At 35.0% G+C, this 19,673-nt stretch overlaps 1 protein-coding gene across 1 annotated transcript in view; it reads left to right on the top strand.

Annotated features, from left to right (window-relative positions):
• Positions 1-19,673, top strand: part of LOC110033173 — a 118,122-nt gene that overhangs the window by 73,445 nt on the left and 25,004 nt on the right. Inside the window, exons 7-8 of the mRNA XM_020737076.1 lie at positions 2,925-2,984; positions 3,172-3,204. Coding sequence (XP_020592735.1) covers positions 2,925-2,984; positions 3,172-3,204 — 93 coding nt within the window. The remainder of the gene's footprint in view (positions 1-2,924; positions 2,985-3,171; positions 3,205-19,673) is intronic.

Raw genomic sequence — 19,673 nt, 5'->3', positions numbered from 1 at the left:
TTACATGACCAGACAATTTCTATGTATTGACTTGTCCAGCACCTGAACACTTCCGTGTCCTGACCCCTCAAAATTCTTGGTATTTCCCATTAGCTCTGTTGTAAATTTGGCCAAACTTGAATCTTATTATGCGTATTTCTCGCAAATGAGCGTAATGCAGGAATGTTTGGCTAATTAAAGGTATTATGTGTTACATAGATGCAATTGATGTAAGCTATTTTCTGGATGTAAGCTCTGCGAAATGAATATACAATGCATATTTGAATTCAATTTTCTGTTATTTTCTGATATATTCATTTATTTTCTACTCTGCAAAATGGATGTACAATGCAGATTTGAGATATTGGTAGACAAACAAGCACTTCTTATTCCATGATGCAGTTGTAGGGAGTTGTTTATTGGATTTGCTGCTTGAGATATTAAAATGAATTCAAGATTCTGATTCTACAATTTCTTGTTAATTCATGGAGCTGTTTTAAGCGTCTTCATGTGGAAGGTAGAAAAAAGAGTGGATCTTTGCTTAACAGTTGCTTCCGTGGGTCCCTAATAAAGAACTTATTGGTATATATGTTCTTTGATGGAACAAAGAAGAATATGAGCTTCTGATTCTCAATTTCCTTCCCAATTTTCTATAATTTTCAAGCAACCATATGAGTTGTTTGCAAATGCCACAACAGGGTAGTATGGTCATTTTTCCTTAAACAGCTGCCTGATAGTTGGTTTCACACAGCTGCACCAAATAGACGGTCAGCTTTACCACAGTTGTTTCCCCGCAGCAGCTTCCTGGGGCAGCGCAGCTACAGCTGAAAAGCTGAGAAGCTACAACTGCGCCAAACAGACCTTAAATAATAGACCCAAGATGCATTTCACACCTTTTATTGATTTGATCACCTATAGTTACAACTCTATCACTAGAGCTACTACTAAAATTACATTTCATTTATTCAATTTTAATTCTACTCAAACGAAGGCCTTTAGACTCAAATGTAAACCTACATAATTCAAGTTTTTCCTAAACTTTTTCTCAAATCTTATCCCTAAGAAGGATATTATCAGCGAAAAGCATACACCAAGGTACATCCTCCTATAAATGTCCAGTAAGAGCATCCATGACAAAAGCAAAGAGATATGGACTTAAAGTCTATCTTTGATGCAATCCAACTGAAATAGAATATTACTTGGTCAATCCTCCTCCTGATCAAAAACATATAACAACTCTAGTATACAGATCTTTAATGGCTTGAACATAAGTCATATCAACACATTTCTTCTCTAGAACTCTACACTATTGGAAATATATCGTAAGCTTTGTCTAAATAAAAAAAATCACATATTGATCCTCCTTATTCTCTCTATACTTCTCTATCAAATATCTCAATAAATGCATAGTTTCATTTATTGATAAATATATTGTTTTAATTTAATTTGATTAGTGATTTTTTATTTGTTAATAGTTTGTTACAGAAAATAAATATGAATAGTTGGATACTTCATGAATTGTGAGATAGATGTATGTCAGTTACTCGAACATGAGCTTCAAAAAATTGTGGCTGAACTCCCTCTTTCTCTTCCGGTTGTACTGTTATTGCAGTGTTGATTATTTTATCATTTGTTAATGTGTATGTGGCAAAATTGGGTGAGCTGTTTTTCTTAACTCCTTCCATCAATTGGTTATTAGAAGGAGTAATTTTTTTATTCAAAGCTATGTATTTTCTTCTTCATTGCCATAATAAAATGTTGGCTTGCTTCCTCGTGGATGTAGGTCAGTTTGACCGAACCACGTAAATTGTTTGGTGTCATTTTTTACATGTCAATTTCGTTATTTAAAATGTTTGTTTCATTCTGATGTAATAATCATAACTGTTTTGCTTTTATATCAACTGACAACGATGATCGGTTTATTATATATTATATCTCTAACACTTCAATTTTATTCCTTAACCATAATTAATTTCACATATTTACGTAATTAATTTTACATATTTACATATTAATTTTATTCCTCAAATATTTTCATTATACATTACATATTTACATTTAACTTCATTAATTTTATGCGACTCAATTCTTTCGTAAGACCTCCAAAATAATATGCAAATATTAGTAAAACATCAAAGTTTATGTGTTAGATATGTAAATACATAAGATTAGCATATGTGTTCTTATTCCTAAATAGAAGTTGTTAGCACTTTGGTAGCTTACTGAAGTTTAAAAAAAATGATTATATTCTTTTAAACAGTTTTACCAAACAGGGGTAGTATGATCTTTTTTCCTTAAACAGCTGCCCGACAGCTGGTTTCACACAGCTGCACCAAACAGAAGGTCAGCTTTCCCACAGCTGCAGCGCAGCTACAACTGAAAAGCTGAGAAGCTTCAGCTGCGCCAAACAGACCCTTAAATAGGCAAAAATCACTTTTTTAACTTCCCATTCTTATTTCCCTCCCCCCGTTTCACCCGCTTCTTCTCCTTCTCTATTCAGTTTCTCGACTGCTCACTTCTTCCTGACTCCTCGCTTCATATCTCGTTCGACATTTCGTTTCTTCTCCCTGGGTGAACAGAGTGTTACAGGTAGTTCCTGGCTGTGCAGCTCATATCCACCCGACTCCTAAAAATAAAAATAATACATTACCATTATTAGAAGTTGTGTATAACATCATGGTTTTCTGTAGTGTTTGGTTTTCTATCGAATATTATAAATACAAGATAACTTCATGATCCACTTTCATGTATATGGTTTTTGTTTATTGCTCAATTCTCACTAATTGATTTGATTAATTACTGCTCTATATATATTGTTTAGACGCGAATGATTCATTTTTAAATCTGTTTCTCACTTATCCTACGTAATAAGGGCAAAGTTGCTGGGCTTTGTCTGCTGTAAAGTTAGTAACCTGCATAAAGGACATTGTGTATTTATTTTCCAGGATGGGATGCATTACATGATATATACTCCTTCAGACCCATTACTTTTTGTTGCCATCAAGGTATTACTTTTCTGAGCACTTCAGATACTTGAATTTTGACTTATTAATTATCTATCTTTACTTGCTTTCTGAATATCTCTTCGAAAAATCATTTGATTTTCCGGATTCTTGAATTTTTACTTGCTTTAGAAAGATAATGTTAATGGCCCCAAGCTTCCTTCAATTCGATTTACGTTTGTGCCTGCAGGATAAGAACGGTATTTTGCATATTGCTGAGGATGTAAGAAATATATTTAACCCTCCATTATTTTCTTTGTCAAACCATTAAAAAGGTTTTATTTTCTGTTCAAGTTCATATTTTTACTTTGAATGGACTCGTATTTGCTTTACGTGGTTTTGTTTTTGATACCTCCAAGGAAAATATTTCACTTCTATTATGCAATAGAGTATAAATGGCTGTTAACAGTATTTTTTATTCTTTAGCATTGAAGACCCGGAGACACTGATTTTAAGTTTCACATATTCTTTTATGGAAATGCTTCATATTTTGATTAGGAATTGTGGATACATAGAACTTTTCCCGCTGCATGGAATCAGAGATATATGCCTAAATGTGTAGAAAAAAAAAAAAATTTACCGAGAAAGCATATTGTTACGTGCTTTTATAATGTTATCTTGTTGGAGTAAAAAAAAAAATTATGCTTTCACTAAATAATTTTTATAAGATCATAAAATGTAAGTAAGTTAAGTGTTGCCGAGATGAGAATGATTAGGTGGATGAGTGGTTTTGCACTTAAAGACAATGCGAAATGATTATATCTGTGATAGGGTTGGTGTAGCTCTAGTGACGAACAAAATTAGAGAGAGTTGTCTTAGATGGTTTGGTCACATTTAAACATGGACCATCTGATGATCCGATTAGAAGAATGAATGTTTTAGATTCGAATTATGCTAAGAAAGACAGGGATAGACCTAGGAAGACTTGAGCATATTGTATAAAAAATGATCTTAATTTATTAGAATTAAATGAAAATATGCACTAATAGGACACAATGGAGCAAAAGAATTCATGTAGCCTACCCCACTTAATGGGATAAAGGTTTTGTTGTTGTTGTTGCTGTTGTTGATCATAAAATGTAAGTAGGTAATTTTTGTGATAAAAAACAATTTATGTTTTTGGGACAAAATAATATTTAATTTTTCATAGATTTTTTTTTGGAAATCTACAAGTTTAAATTTAATCTTGATCTAGAGTTTAAATCACGAGGATAAGAGAGGGCGGGAGGTTGGGAGGTTTTTTTTTTTCCTCCAATATTAGGCGGTTTGAATACAAATTGAAGCTGCACTCTCATGTGCAAGAACTCTCCTTTCCCAAGTCAAGCTTCCCATCATTTTTGCATGCTACTTTTGCTTCTTGCACCGTTAAAATCACAGCCGATGCTTCCGCCGTCGGCATCATTATCATTGCTTCTGCTGACAACATTGCCATCGCAGCTTGTTGCCTCCAATATAGCAATAGCAAATTAATATCTTCAGTCAATTAATATTATAAGAATAGTCATATGTATCATAACACGATTATAACGTAATAACATTACACGCTTTGTAAGAAATATCAGCTTGCATTCATTCATTCAATGCATATATTCATTCACAATATACAATAAATTATAAATGCATTCGTGTCAAATTGAAAACTATGTAAAAACCTATAGAAGATTATTTTTCTTATGTTAACACAATATTATTTCTCCTTATTTGACAGAGCAGTCCTACGATGAGTTTCCTCACCCTCACTTCAATCTCGCTATCTCGTGTAAACAATCTTGAATTTTTAGACAACTTAGTGTTTCATTAAAATTGGCTCATAACGTGCATGCATGATACCTTAAGTATATAGGCTACCCTCCACAAATTCATTAACCTTTAGCCTTGTATAAATCAATATATATTTGATCTCATTTTTACTTCTAAATCTAATAAGCTTCCATTATTCTATTTATCCACTCTAATACCATTTTCTGTCTCACCCCAATTGGCTCCCATTTTAAGGGTCGAGTGAAGTGCGATAGAGGTGAACAATTCAATCATGGTAAATTCTCACAAACACTCGTCCTGATTCTGCAATTCATGAAGAGTGTTGGTAATGATTTAGTGTGGCCGAATTGTCTGCCTCAATCGCACTTCAGTCAACTCCTAAAGGGGAGCTAGTTGGGGTGTGACACTGAGACCATCTCAAGACTTATGCCTCGCTTCACAAAGAGAATACTTCTCAATAACCAATTGCGTAATTTTAAACATTGATTAATTATTGTTTCTATATTTTCTCTTCTATCTTTCCATAGGATGGATCTATGCCTTATAGCAATTTTTGATCTCGACCTAATACCAATCCAAGCTGCTATTCTTAAGAGTGCTCTACCCCCATTTGTTTGTCTCGATGATTTCTCTCCTCTCCAATACTATTTTTATTTTTCTTCATTCATGATTCCTTTGTTTATGCTTTACCATTTTCTTACTCTTCATCTCCATATTATTGCTTCATTGCTCAACTTTGACAACCGCTTCTGCTTTCTCTACAACCCTTTTCTTCTTTGGAGGATTAATTTCTTATGCCTAAACTTACCCCTTTCATTGTTTTCTTAGGGCCTTCTCTGGCTTCAGCATTCTTACATTGTCGGCTCAATCTTCTCTAAATTTGAATTGAATATCCATTTTCTAAATTTTATTGTCTTCTAACCTTTTTAATGTTTCCTTTAAAGCTCCTGCTTGCAATGAGGTCAATTTTTAAACTAAAGAAATCCATGTTGGTTCTTTTTCGTGATGTTTGGCTTGGTAGTTTATTGTATCGCTAATTTGCCCTCTCTGTCTGCCTTTTGGCTTCAATCCAAAAATTATTGAAAATCAAAAGTTCTACTAATGTTATAGTTATGGCTAATGGCTTCTTATGATTTAAACTCTCCTCCGAAAATCTGAATCATGTTTAGAGCAATGACTCTTGTTTTATTTTGCAAAATCCTTGATATTGTTAGGAATTGTTTGGGATCAATTTTGTTTTTTTTTTTGTTTTTAAAAACATGTTTGTTTAATGTATTTTTTGTATGTTTTTATTTTTTATTTCTAAAAAATAAGGTAATATTTTTTTTGAAACACTCAAAATAACTTTTAAGTATTTAAAAAAAAATCATATTTTAATCAAACAACAAACATGTTTTGGTTTAAATACATAAACAAAATAAAATCAGAAATAAAAAGTGATCCCAAATAACCTTTTAGTACATATCAGTATTACTCTGTACAACTGTCGCATGAGTATCGTCTAAAAATTATGCCAATTAATGTACTTTAATATCAATATCTTTTTTTATTTACTTGCACGACATCTTTGCATTCTCCACTAGTACAGTAAATAGGTGACTATCATAGTCAAACATGCAATATATAATCAATTCACTCGTATGCTTATCTTCTGACATATAGTATATAATACATGTATCTTTAATAACATGTTATAATTTTTACTAAAAGGAAACCTATTATTCATATATGATCAATAAAAAGAAGAGTATATAAATTAGGATAAGCTGATACATGAATTTTATATGTAAAAATTATAGCATGTTAATCCATGTCTTACTTCCTCTATATTCCTTTATAATATAAATATTGCATAAGTTATAAAGATATTTTGTTTCAATACTTACCTTTTTTTTATTCTTAATAGAATATGAAATGATTTATGAAGATTTAAATATAAAATAACTTTTTAAATTTTCATGAAATATTAAATACTTGTACAAATCAGAAGTTTCAACAAAGAAAAAAAATTGAAAAAACTAATTGTTTAAATTCTAATGTCGCGGTCTTAAAACTTATTTAGAAACTTTTATTAGTTCTACTATAGTTGAGCGGCCACTACTCTTTGTTTCCTCTTTGAATTCGTACTCTCTCCCATTTTTTGGATCTAAAAATTTTAGAGAGTAAAAATGTTGCATTAAAAAATTCAAAAGTTTGAAATTATCGGATGAGCTATTTTCTTTCAATCCTTGAAAATTTGAAATTGCTTGAGACAAAACAAAATATTATTACAAAAGTTTATTCCCCTTTGCTTTCGATTCCACCTTTGTACACGCACGAGGGCTCCTTACCCTCAACTTTGACCGAACACATGACACTGACGCTGGCTCCACTGCGTGACTACTGTTGCCACCTCCTCTTTGCTTGACAGAGACATCTTCGTCCGCACGCGTCGTTCAACTCTACAGGTAAGTCAATCTTGTCTCTGATTTATAGATCGAATGAACCTTTTGTTTTCCCGACTCCTCGCTTTTTCTTCTATTCGGTTCTCTTGGGTATTTGAAACAAAGCATTACACAAGTATTCATGTAATAACCTACTTGTAACCTCATTTATGATTTCCTTATATCATAATTTTCACAACAAACATTCATCACAGGCATTTCATATATCATATGCATGATTTATAGTAATGATTAATGTCAGACAATGATTTCATAAGCATGTTTATCTGATTTATAACACAATAAAATCATACTTATCGTAAGTGACAAATTAAGTTTGCATCCATACAATCTATGCATGTATTTATCGTAAGTGTCAAACATGCAATCATATGGAAACCTAGAGTTATTCTCTTAGGTTCTCTAGTGATTATTTCATCTGAATTGATAGAAAACTCTATGATGAGTTTCTCCATGCTCTACTCGAGCTCGCCATCTAGTTTAAACATCCTGGAATCTTGATTCTCTCAAAAATTCATGAAATATTAACCGCAGGTCTCAACTGAACTTTAAAAATATTTTATTTGCCAATATTTGCCTCAAACTGGCTTTTTTGCTTAGATCTTATTTTCTCAGTACCTTTCTAGCCCTTCTTCCTTCCTTCACCTTACCTTTCTCCGTTACGCGTGAAGTGGACCTAGCTGAGAGTGTAGCTGTCGGTTTACTAGCCTTGTGATTTGCTTATGCTTTGCTACAATTGCAGTAAATCACGAGGAAGGCTTCAATTTGCGCTAAATACCCAAAAAAAATCATAAGGAAGGAATGTAATGTCTTAAATATCAGTAAAGTAAGTTTCTTGATCACAAACATTTCCATGGAATCCTAAACCGCAAGCTTTGGCTCTCAACCGTTTGCCCAGCTCGCACCTGTCAGTGCCGGATCACAGAAATGCTTCAACCTTGTGAAACAGATCATAAGAGAGGAGAAAATGAAAGGATGCTTAAGTTATACGTATACATATAAATGATTTCACGTTAATCTCAACCCTCCATTTAAATCCCACCGTTGCATGCCAGCTTAAGTGAGATTCTTTGAATTGTTATAGTGCTGCGTGTTTTAGGAGTTAATTAATGATATTAAATTTTAACTTCATCATTTTATATCCTCTCACATGTTTAAAATTCAAGCATAGTGGTATATATATCAAATTGATTGATTCAATGTATAGAAGCTTATAAAATTGTTTCGTTCAGACTTTGAAAAATGCTAATTTGCTGTATGTTTTAAAATTATAAAGTATATTAGCTTTAATTGTCAAAATTTGGGTATTACATATTGATTTAGGAAAAATGCGCACTGGTACTTTTCATCACCTTAATAAAGGTGTCTATGGGTTACTTGCACGAAAAAAATAATTCTAGCACTTCTATTTCCTTGCTGTATTAGAATGATTCGCATGTGCAGTTAAATGTTGTGGCAAACCTGTTTGTATTATACTTGTGTGCTCAGTATTGACGATTACATGAGGCGAATGTGTGACGATGGAGAAATACACAAATTATATATGTTTCTTCACCCTTCCTCTCTTCTTTTTTTCTTTTGTTTGTTTATTTCTTTATTCTTCGACTCACTGTTTACAGAGAGAAAAAGAGTGAAGAAAAAAGAGACGGGACATTCGATTTTAATGAGAAGGGGGGGGGGGGGGGGGGGTGGGGGTTGGTAGAGTGAGAAAGAATGCTATAGAAGCAAGAATAAGGGGATGGTTAAGTAAGAGAGGGAGAGAGAGGAGAGTTGAAGGAAGACATGTTGACGATTTTGGTGAGGTGATATAGTGGTGGATTTGCCATTTGTTCTCTTTAATATATACTTTCAGCACGTGAAAGGTGTACTCTTACCTTGTGAAATTGAAAAGGCAACAACATCCTTGTCCTATTTGTGCCCTTCTAGACAGGTTATCCCTCTAGTGTCACCCTCTTGGGATGGGAGAGATTTCGTTGTATTATTTTGAAGCTTCTAGATTCTCAATATATGGTGATGATTCAATGATGTTACTTGTAGCAAAAAGTTATAATGTCCCAATAGATCAATTTTCTGTGCCTCATCATTTAATATTCTTGATGATTTTGAATGGACCAGTAGCTCTAGGTTGAAGCTTTTCAATTGACTATGCAAAAAATCTCTTCTTTTTCATTCTGATCCACATCATGTCACCTTTTCTGAAGACCATAAATTTTCTAGACTTGTCATCTTACTTTTTTTTACTTAACAATTTACTTGGTATTGTTCTTTCCACTCTTTATATAACATTTGAATCTCTTTGAACCTAGCCTCTACATCAGTCTAAGCTCAAATGATTGAAAGTAATGCATTAAATTCAATGGCTATGCCCGTATACAATCTCAAAGAGATTGTGACCTGTGGATTGACTAGTAGATCTATTATAGACAAACTCAACTTGAGGAAGAATAAAGTTCTATTATATGATAGTTTTTCCCACGAAGCACTTGAGGAAGCTCCCAAACTGGGACTCATCACCTTTGTCTGTCAATCGTGTTACGGGTGCGCTTCTGAATTGAATTGGAGCTTTGTACCCAACTTATACTATAATGTACTCCCAAATTAACTTAGCATTTTCACATCCCTCTTTGAAGTGATAGTCTTGGACATACTACTAAGACGGACTGTTTCCACGAAGCACTTGAGGAAGCTCCCAAACTGGGACTCATCACCTTTGTCTGTCAATCGTGTTACGGGTGCGCTTCTGAATTGAATTGGAGCTTTGTACCTAACTTATACTATAATGTCCTCCCAAATTAACTTAGCATTTTCACATCTCTCTTTGAAGTGATAGTCTTGGACATACTACTAAGACAAACTGTTTCCATGAAGTACAAGTGCAATACGTGAAACATTATTTTGTGGTGATGTACAAAGTATGTCATCATGAAGGAGCAATCTGCTAATACCATAATGGAGTTTTTATTTTGTTGTGGTAAGAAAAACTCACAATAAGTTCATGCTCATGTCCATTTAAGGCAGCTCAACAACTAGTTGAGTATAGAGATTTGTATCACTATCCGACATGCTTGTCCACATTTCATATCAATTTGGGCCAGTAGAAATTTTATATCACTAAGGAAAGAGTCATATTTTTGCTAAAATATTATTCCATCGCTCTATTATGATACTAATATAAAAAGCTTTCATTGAGTGAACTCTTAAGGATGCACATTCCATTCTAATAGAAGAAGCAACCATTTGATCCATGGAAATGTTCATATGATTTGTTCTCCTGAAATCATCGTCATTGGTATGCATCTATCTCCTCCTATGCTGCATGGTAGTAATTCAATGACATTATATCTCCTCCTATGACATCTTGCTAGTAATTCAAATGTCGATGATTTAGTTCGTAAACAACTTTATTTTTACTCCTAGCTTTGTGCTTGAATACGACGGGAAAATACCCCTGAGGTGTGTCTGTTCTTTAGTTTGTTCTAGCTATTTGAAATCTAAAGACTTTATTATTAGTGTAGAACGAACTCATTAGTCTATAAATAATGACTCCAATGGCCTAGGGTTCTCCCAATGACATAAAATTTCTTGGAGGTGGGTTATTTTCTCTTAGAATTATTTTGGCTTTTCACTAAAAAAGACAATGGAGTGCCTATTCTGGCTCAACACAGCTCCAATCCCCACATTAAATGCATCACTCAACCTCGAATGCATGGTTAAAATGTGGGAGAGGTAGTATCATGGCTTGAGTAACCTACTTCTTCAAAGCATCAAAAGACCTGAAGAATAAATGAACTTTGAGGAGACCCTTCGACTATAACATTTTGTTGCATCCACAAATGATCCCTGCATGACTCGGTGTTTACTAGGCTCTCTTGATGTCAAAAGAGTTCCAAAAAACTTTAATTCAAGCTTTTTAAAGAGATGGAAAAAAATGGATCATATTTTGCTCAAATGTATATGACAGAAGTAGTATCATCACTTGGTTCGATGGGAGAGGTAGTATCATCACTTGGTTCGATGGGTTGTTCTGCTCTCGCAATTCGATTTCACATATATTTCTCAGAAAGCAATAAAAGGACAAATTCTATAGTTTTTCTTGCTGCTCATCTCGTTTATGCTGATTCTCCGCTGAAAGATTATTTGCTTGATGAAAATGTTCTAATAATTCAAGAGAAGGTGAAGCTAAAGATTTGGGAATTGGAGCTTCTTCTATCAAGCCCGCTCAACCTCCTGATCTTCTAAAAGCATGAGCTGATGTTGGTCTCATCTAATAGCTGGTCTCGAGATAACTATCACATCACAAATGAAAAATCTTTATATTTTTGGCGATCATAGCTTCTCATGAATTAAGTGTTGGGTATTTATAAGACAAATAAACTTGGGTACGTTTTTTTATCACGAGAGAGCTATTCGACTTAAAAAACAAACCCTGAATGTCACACTAATCCTAGTGTCTCGAGCTCAAAACATTAAAGCAGACTATCTGGCCTAATTAACTAAAGAGATGGCTAACATAAATTTTGAGCTAATCTTTATTGATGTAAACACTTGATGTGTCTTAGAGTCGAAAGACTTACATTCCCCACTAGAAGAGAGGTCATCAAGTTCAAGCAAGTAGGATACAACTTTTGTTGTTTCTCATATTCTCTTACAAATAGTTTCTCAAGATCAACATGAAGCACTCATGGCAGAAGAACGAGTTAATTGGAGATAACTCTCCATTAATTACTTCAAACAGGGCAAATTATTTACAGATAAATCGATCGTTGTACAAATCAGGAAGAGAGCCCTACAGTTCGCTTTTATCAATGAATCCCTTTACCGTAGATCATTTGAGCAAATATGACTATGGTGTCTGGGGTCTGATGATAGCAACATAGATAGAGTTAATGTTCTTAAAAGACTTTGTGGTTTACACCAATCGGGCCCTAAAAAAAGCGATGAAGATCTAAAAAATGGGTTATTACTGGCCATCAATTGTTAAAGACTGCATTGAGCATGCAAAGAAATGTTATGAGTGCCAAATTCATAGTGACATAAACACTAGTCCCCTATTTCATTACACCCAACCATAGCATCTTGGTCGTCTGAATGTTGGGGTACAAATGTAATTGGAGCGATTGATCCACCATCATCAAGAAGACATCTCTTTATTCTAGCTATAACTGATTGTTTCTCAAAATGGGCTAAAACTGTCTCGTTTAGAGAAGTTACTGTTGAACAAGTGACAAATTTTTTCACTTATAATATTGCCTAGAGTTTTGGCGTACCACGTTACATTATTTCAAACCAAGCTTTTAAAAGCACAAAGATATATATCGTCTCACAAAATTGATTGGAGATATTCTTCAATATACAATCCAAGGACTGATAATGTAGTAAACACTTTTAGTAAGACACTAGTTAAGTTGCTCAAGTGGATTCTCACTAAAAACATACAAGAATGACACACTAAGATGATGGAAGCTTGTAGGCTTATCGCACAACTTATACAAGACCAACTAGAACTACTCCTTATGCATTGGTGTTTGGAGCTAAATCAATATTGCCTCTTAAAATTGAGTTGCCATGACTCTGTTTAGCCGTCTAGTATAATCTTAACCCAGAAGCAAAATTCTCGTCTGATAATGGAGTTGGATGCATTGGATGAAATGAGAGTTTAAGTTTAATAGAGCCTAAAATTGTACAGAGCAAAAATGTCTGAAGCTTTTACTAATAAGGTGCGTCTTTGGACATTCCAAAAACAGAATTGGTTCTGGTGCGGAGAAAACCAACCATTCCCCAATCATATGATTGATGGTAAATACGCTTAATTGGGAGGGCCCGTTAGTTATCGAAAAATATGTATTAGGGAGGAGTCCATCAACTTATCTATTCAAATGGTTAACAACTTATCCCTTCAATTAATAATCAATACTTGAAAAAGTATTACATAGTGACCAATCTAGAGTTGTTGTGCTCAATTTTCTTTCAACATGTAAAAGATTTGTTTCATGTTCATATGTATTTAAATCTTATTTGAATTTCTCTTGTATTGAAAGAATTCATTTCAAAATTATTTTAAGTGTTTTCTACAAGATTGGGGGTATTTTTTAGTTTATTTGTACTTATGCTGCGTTTAAAACTAAATTTCTCAAATTATTTGCACTGTTAAAATTTTCACACGCAAGAATGGAGCATTTTTGTTTAGAAATTATATATAAAATATATTTAATTTTTTGCATACAAGACAAGACTGGGTGCCATTGCTTGGATTTATTTCATGCGTCGGAACAAGTTCCCCAAATATGATGCTAAAATCCTCTATTTTAAAGCATAAAAAATTACTCCTGACATTGAGCCTAAACGCCGAGATCCCCAAATGTTTGCTAAAAATTGCCGCCAAACAATAACAAAGGCAATAAAAGATTTAAAAGACTGAATTTCTTTGATTAATAAAGATCATGAAAATTCAAATAAAAAAAAAACTTTTAAATTTTCAAGCCTCGACAATTCAAGTCTAAGGATGCAAGTTGTATCACAGTTAGAGTCTAAGACTTAAGTGGGTCAGAGTGTCGGGCTCAACAAGCCCAAATATGATCGGATCGCTGATAATTCTTCTCTTAACAAGTCATAAAAACGGTTGTAGTGGGAGAGCAAACTCTTTTTACTTGTCATAAAAAGAAGTGCTGTAGAAGAGCCCTTACCTTGTCAGTTTAATGATAAGAGTTTCCTAATTCTCATGTCCTTCCAATTTGGCAAGTTCAAGTCTTCCAAATTTAGGAGTATTTTTTGTTGAATTGTTGGATAAAGGAAAATCCCGAAGTTTATAAACCTAAGCTTATTATTAAGCTGAAGAATCACAAGTTTTTTTGTAGTCTAAGTCTAAGACTCAAACAAGCCCAAATATGACCGAATCACTGATAACTTTTTTCACTCAACAAGCCATTAAAATGATTGTAGTGAAGAAGCCCTTGTTTTAGTATCCTGGTGACAAATACTATCAATCTCAAGCCTATTTTACTTCATAAGCTCTAGTGAACTACATTATGAAGTTTTTCTTGATCAGTCAAAAGGTCAAAGAAGAAAAAAATTCAAAAGAAACGAACATCGCTCATAAAAGCATTGAGCTAAGTTCGATGTTCTATTCAAATAAAAAAATTAATCAAAATTTTCCAAATGGTTTGATCAAGTACAAAGTACATACCCAAGAACCTCTCTTCTTTTGCAAGTCCATAAAACAGAAATAATATGGTCGAAAGAGTTAGCCCATAGTTTATTCAAAAACTCGAGACTGAACTAAGAGAATCTAATTGTCAACAAGTCCAAGAAAACACTAAATGTAGGGCCGATGATTTCTTGTCACCGATCTAACATAAGTCTAAAAGCTTGGTCACAGACATACATATTTCAACAGGAGTGTGAAAATAAACTTCAATAAGGATGGAGAAACAGATTTAAGTTGAAAATGAAACATTCACTAATAAAATGGCAAAAGTTTATAAATGTTGAGATTTAATAAATTACAATCAAAATCACAGAAGTGGCTGAAGAGCATGATGTTGTGTCATGATTTCAGTAAGAGCTTTGTCTCAGCAAAATTTAGCTCCGCCATTACTTGAGAGTCAAGGCCGACTTGGCTGTTAATAAGGTTTGCGGACAAGTCTGTTATCACCGCTGCTTTCTCTTAACTATCCGTGTCTGTCTAGCCTACTTCACCTTAAGACCGGGTTTGCATGACATGATGTCCCTAGTCTCTCCCAGAAGATGCTTTATACGAGCACCCAAACTCTCAGTCTCAGCTGAAGTATTAGAGGAATGCCTGCGAGACCTCTTGAGAGCTCTAAAACACCTCTCTAACTCTTCATGTGCAACAACAACCAACTCACGACATTTCCTAACCTTTTCATGAAGGCCAGATACTGAGGCTCTAGTCTGAGTAATAGTAAGAAGTAAGAGATTTGAGTCTACGAACCAAAAACTCTGCATCTTTGGCATACCTCCTCCTAATATGTAAGCTTTGAGCCTACAAACCAAAGTGGACTAGGAAGTCCAACATCACATTCACATCCGCTGTAAAACTCTCCAAAGACTGAAGAGATACTGGGTCTAATCCAGATATCAGGCTCTACAATAATGTCAATGCATACTCATGCATATCTAACTGTCTGAGATATGTAAACAAAGAGCGTCAGTAGTGAGTCTTAGACTCGTAATCTGCTCCAAATTGTGCTAGTTGAGAGAGATATTAAATATTAATATTTTATGTTGAAAACACATACATATTAAAGTGAAAGGAAAGAATATTATCTGACTTGAACCTCCAACATCCACTGAAAAGCTATTTGAGAGAGATATAATAGACAATAGATAAATCAAGAGAAGTGGAAGCAAAAATTCGCTTATCAAGTAATGACTGTGCATTAGCTGAAATCCTGAGATCACAAGGAATTTCTTCTGATACATAGGCTCGCCTTGAGATTTAACATGACTATCTACTAAGGAAATATTAATAGAAGGTGAAGGTGATTCCCTAGCATGTATTCTGGTTGATGAAGAGACAACTTCTATTATGAGCTCGTTTATTCTCTCACCTGCATCATAAAAGAGGATTAAATGAAGATAGAAATAAAGGAAATTATAAAAGAGCAGTATATGAACAAAGCTTTGTTGATAAAAAAATTAAAGCAAGCTTACCTTTGCTATCTCCGGCGTGTGGAACATCACGATGGGGCTTTTACCTCGAGGAATACCTTACAATCTCACATCACCATGCTCCATAAAAGCACAAAAAGATAATTTCATCAATATCAATCGAATTTAACTCACCCCTATGATACTACTGGGAGGCACTATTGTAAATTATGATCTGTATCAAGCCTGAGCAAATGATTCCATAATTTAAAAGCTGTATAGATTGTGACAAATGCTGGCACTAAATGCGTCGAACGAGTGTCAACAACTCCTAGTATGCACAATAATCTGTTGGAAGCAGTAATTGGTGAATGACCAAATTGGCGACCCCTCCTATTAGGCTGATAGACTTCTAAAATAACTAAACACTTGCACGGGTAACATAGCTATCTAGGTCGCAAAATGATAAAGTACCCAGTAACTCATAACAATCGTACTCTAGAAAGCAAAGTATATCTGCTATGAGCCAGTGCCATCCATCATATCAACCTCGAAAAAGCAATCTGGAATGTGATCTATATCCTACTGATGAATGAAAGAAAATCTATCTACCCTCAAGTGAGATGCAAAGAAAACTACCGTACACACTCTCGCTTCAAGGTGGAAGAGGCATAAGATAGCTGAATAACTGTAGTAGATCTCTCCATAAAGTAAGAAGGGCCCTCTAGGCACGGGAAAGCTCTACGGATATGAATATGAATTCACACATATAAGTACTGCCTAGGCAACTGACATCTTGAGTCTTCAGGAGCTAGACTTAGAGATAAGCCATAGAACTTTGTATATCTGGACGAGCACCATAGGAGCCAGAGAAAGATGCTCCTCTTGTGAAAGGCTACCAGTAGCTAACAGAACACCTTGTCTTATAAAGCTCTCCTTGGAGGGAAGCACAAAGGTAAACAACCAGGTAGCCAAAAAACCTGCTAAAAACTTGTCTGCACCTGTACCTGAAGTAGCTAAAGAGGGATAAATTGTCTGTAAAGTTGGCTTAACATACCTCTCTTATAGAAGATCGCCACGCTGTAGCGCCAACTGAAACGAATCACCCCACAGTACCGAAATATCTGATAAACAATCGTCTTGCAGAAAGTTTTGAATCCATACATCAATAAAAAGAACTTGTGTCTGCCAATGTAGCTGAGATGACTTATAAGCTTGATGGTAATGACTCAGAAGTTTAGAATGAAATTCTGGCAAAACTAATCTATCTCTATGATCATCATCATTAGAAGGCCGTTTGCGATAAAGCTCATAATCCGGTGGAACACACTCCTCGTGTTGATGACAAAAAATCAAAAGTCCCGACATGATCTGTAGGTCCCATAAAGCGATGGTCGACTTATAAAGGCCAATGCAACATGTATTACTATAAAGATCCCAAAATGTGATCATACCTTGAATCAGAGGAGAAGAAATTTTTGAGAAATCAAATAGAGATAAAAAACTGCCTCGTAAATCGTTGCTGCTTGCAAAACATGTCTGTGTGACTATAGTATGTATCTAGACCAAGCAACATATCCTGTGCCAGACCAGCAACCCGATCTATAACCGAATATCTAGGCCACTCTAATGTATGTGTCTGAAGTAAGCAGTGACTTAAAAGTCAATACTGTCCTGGTTGCTCAATTGTATCGACGATCGATTGTAGGATCTTACATGCCCCATAGTTGATCTGATGCACTATCCCATCTAATGGATTTTACTCTCCATATCTTAGTTTAAGATTTGTAACCCTCTCCATAGCTTCTGAAGCACCAAAGTCTTTGACGAGTAATCTTTAAGAATAGGGGACATAGTGAAGAATCTAAAATAAATGTTTTGGTCCCTATGCATATCATGATGCAGCTCAAGTCTGTTCCAAATATCGACATCCCCTTGATGATCAAGACTGCCAATATATGCCCAATTAGAATCTTCACTTGACTCATCAGGTGGAAGATCTAGTGATCTCTTCCACCTAAACATTTTATGCAACAAGAAGCAGACAATCAACATAGTTGAAGTAATCAAAGTTTGGGGACAACAAATATGGTCCGCTCAAGGTGCACATCAAATTTGTTGGGGGGCTTTTGTTGGCCATAAAATGAGAAAAAAAAGGAAAATGAATAAAAAAAATTAATTAAATTCTATCTGCTATCACCAGATGAAGCATGCATGGAATGCAATAACCATTCTCTTGCTCTCCTAAGATACAAACACGAATGAGGACCCTTCCACTTTCATGTGCATGATTTCTGTCGGCTCTCCCTTTGTTGTTTTGTCTACTCGAAACCATACAAAATCTTTTTGCCCTAAACCAGTCTTCCCACCCTTTGAACCTTCTGTCCTTGTCTTCCTCCTCCGTCCAAACTGAATTCCTTTGCCCTAGCCTTTTGCCATTTGGTGCTCCTCCCTGTTGTCGTACCTTCGTACGTCGTCATTGCCTCAAGTCACCGAAGCCGCTCGACCCGACTTCTTTTCTACTGTCTCGCAAATCCAGCAACACAGGACTCCATAATCTCTCATCTTCTTCCCTGTTCACGCAATTCAACCCCTCTGTCTCGCATGTCGTCCCTCCTTGCATTGATCTCTTCTTTTTGTTTTCCATCTTCTCTGTCCCTCTCTCTGCACCAAAGGTTTACGGCTTTGCCCTGCTGACGCCGCAACCCCTTTCCACTGTTTCATGTGCCAACACCTTCGCTCATTGCAGTCATGTCGAACCCCACTGCACATGCAAAGACGGTTTCTCCTCTGCTCTACCCTAGCCCTCTCGATCCTAAACACTCCTTTTCCCATTGGCACGAAGCCTGCGTCTATTCTCCAACATTGAAGCCACGATTGGTCCTATTTGCCCTAACTAATGGCTTCGTATTTAAGTCGAAAGCTCGAGTCGCATCCTCCCGCATTTGCTCGCTCCCTAACTAATGGCTTCGTATTTAAGTCGAAAGCTCGAGTCGCATCCTCCCGCATTTGCTCGCTGAACCGAGCCATCCCTCTCATTTTATTATTATTTAAGTATTATTATGCATTGTATTAAAAAATGTTAATCTAAGTTGTACTTTTATTTTATTGTTCATCATCTCCCCGACTACCACCAATCGTCGGCATCAACGTCGTCGAAGCTTGAAAAAGTATAAAAATGGACATGGAGGGGAGACATTTAAAATATCCATTCAAGGAAACTCGAGTGCTTGTCTTTAAAATATCTATTCAAGGGTCTTCGACTACATGTTTTGGGAATTGTAAATTGTAACTACCACTCATTGGGAATTAATTACCGTTCAAGAAAGTAAAGTACTTCTCGGGAAATGCTGGCTTGTGGTTTAACAATTTTTGCAGATCTAGTGAAGGCTCGTTGCGCCTTTTAATATTGCATGTTAAATGAGTATTTTTGCTACAAAGCCGCAATGTCTTATGACATTGATCAATGAGTTTGTTAAGACACTTGAAAACACTGCCATTCTCTTGGTATCCCTGACGGGAGTTGATGCTGGGAGGCTGTCAAATTTTCTGGTGATTTGGACTTGTAAACAACGAACCTTAAATTTTCATATATATATATATATATATATATACATGTTTTATTTTTTAAAAAAAGTGAATGGCTAGAGGCTATTATACGAGCCTCCAGCCACCTCTAACGTGCCTTACAATTTGAGTACCACTTCCTTAAGGCCAACTATGCCTTATTTGAATTTTAAAATATTTTGAATACTCTTAGCCTTTAAAATTTATGCGCTCTAGGGTTCAAAAGTATCTACGATATGATCTTTTAAAATTTATGTTTCAGCATTTTAAAAATAATTTAAATTATTGGCTTTTTAAATTTTGGATCTTT

Source organism: Phalaenopsis equestris, unplaced genomic scaffold (assembly GCF_001263595.1).
Source record: "Phalaenopsis equestris unplaced genomic scaffold, ASM126359v1 Scaffold001107, whole genome shotgun sequence".
NCBI classification, from domain to species: Eukaryota; Viridiplantae; Streptophyta; class Magnoliopsida; order Asparagales; family Orchidaceae; genus Phalaenopsis; species Phalaenopsis equestris.
The sequence above is the reverse complement of the archived record's forward strand: the minus strand, read 5'-3'. Positions and strand labels throughout refer to the sequence as shown.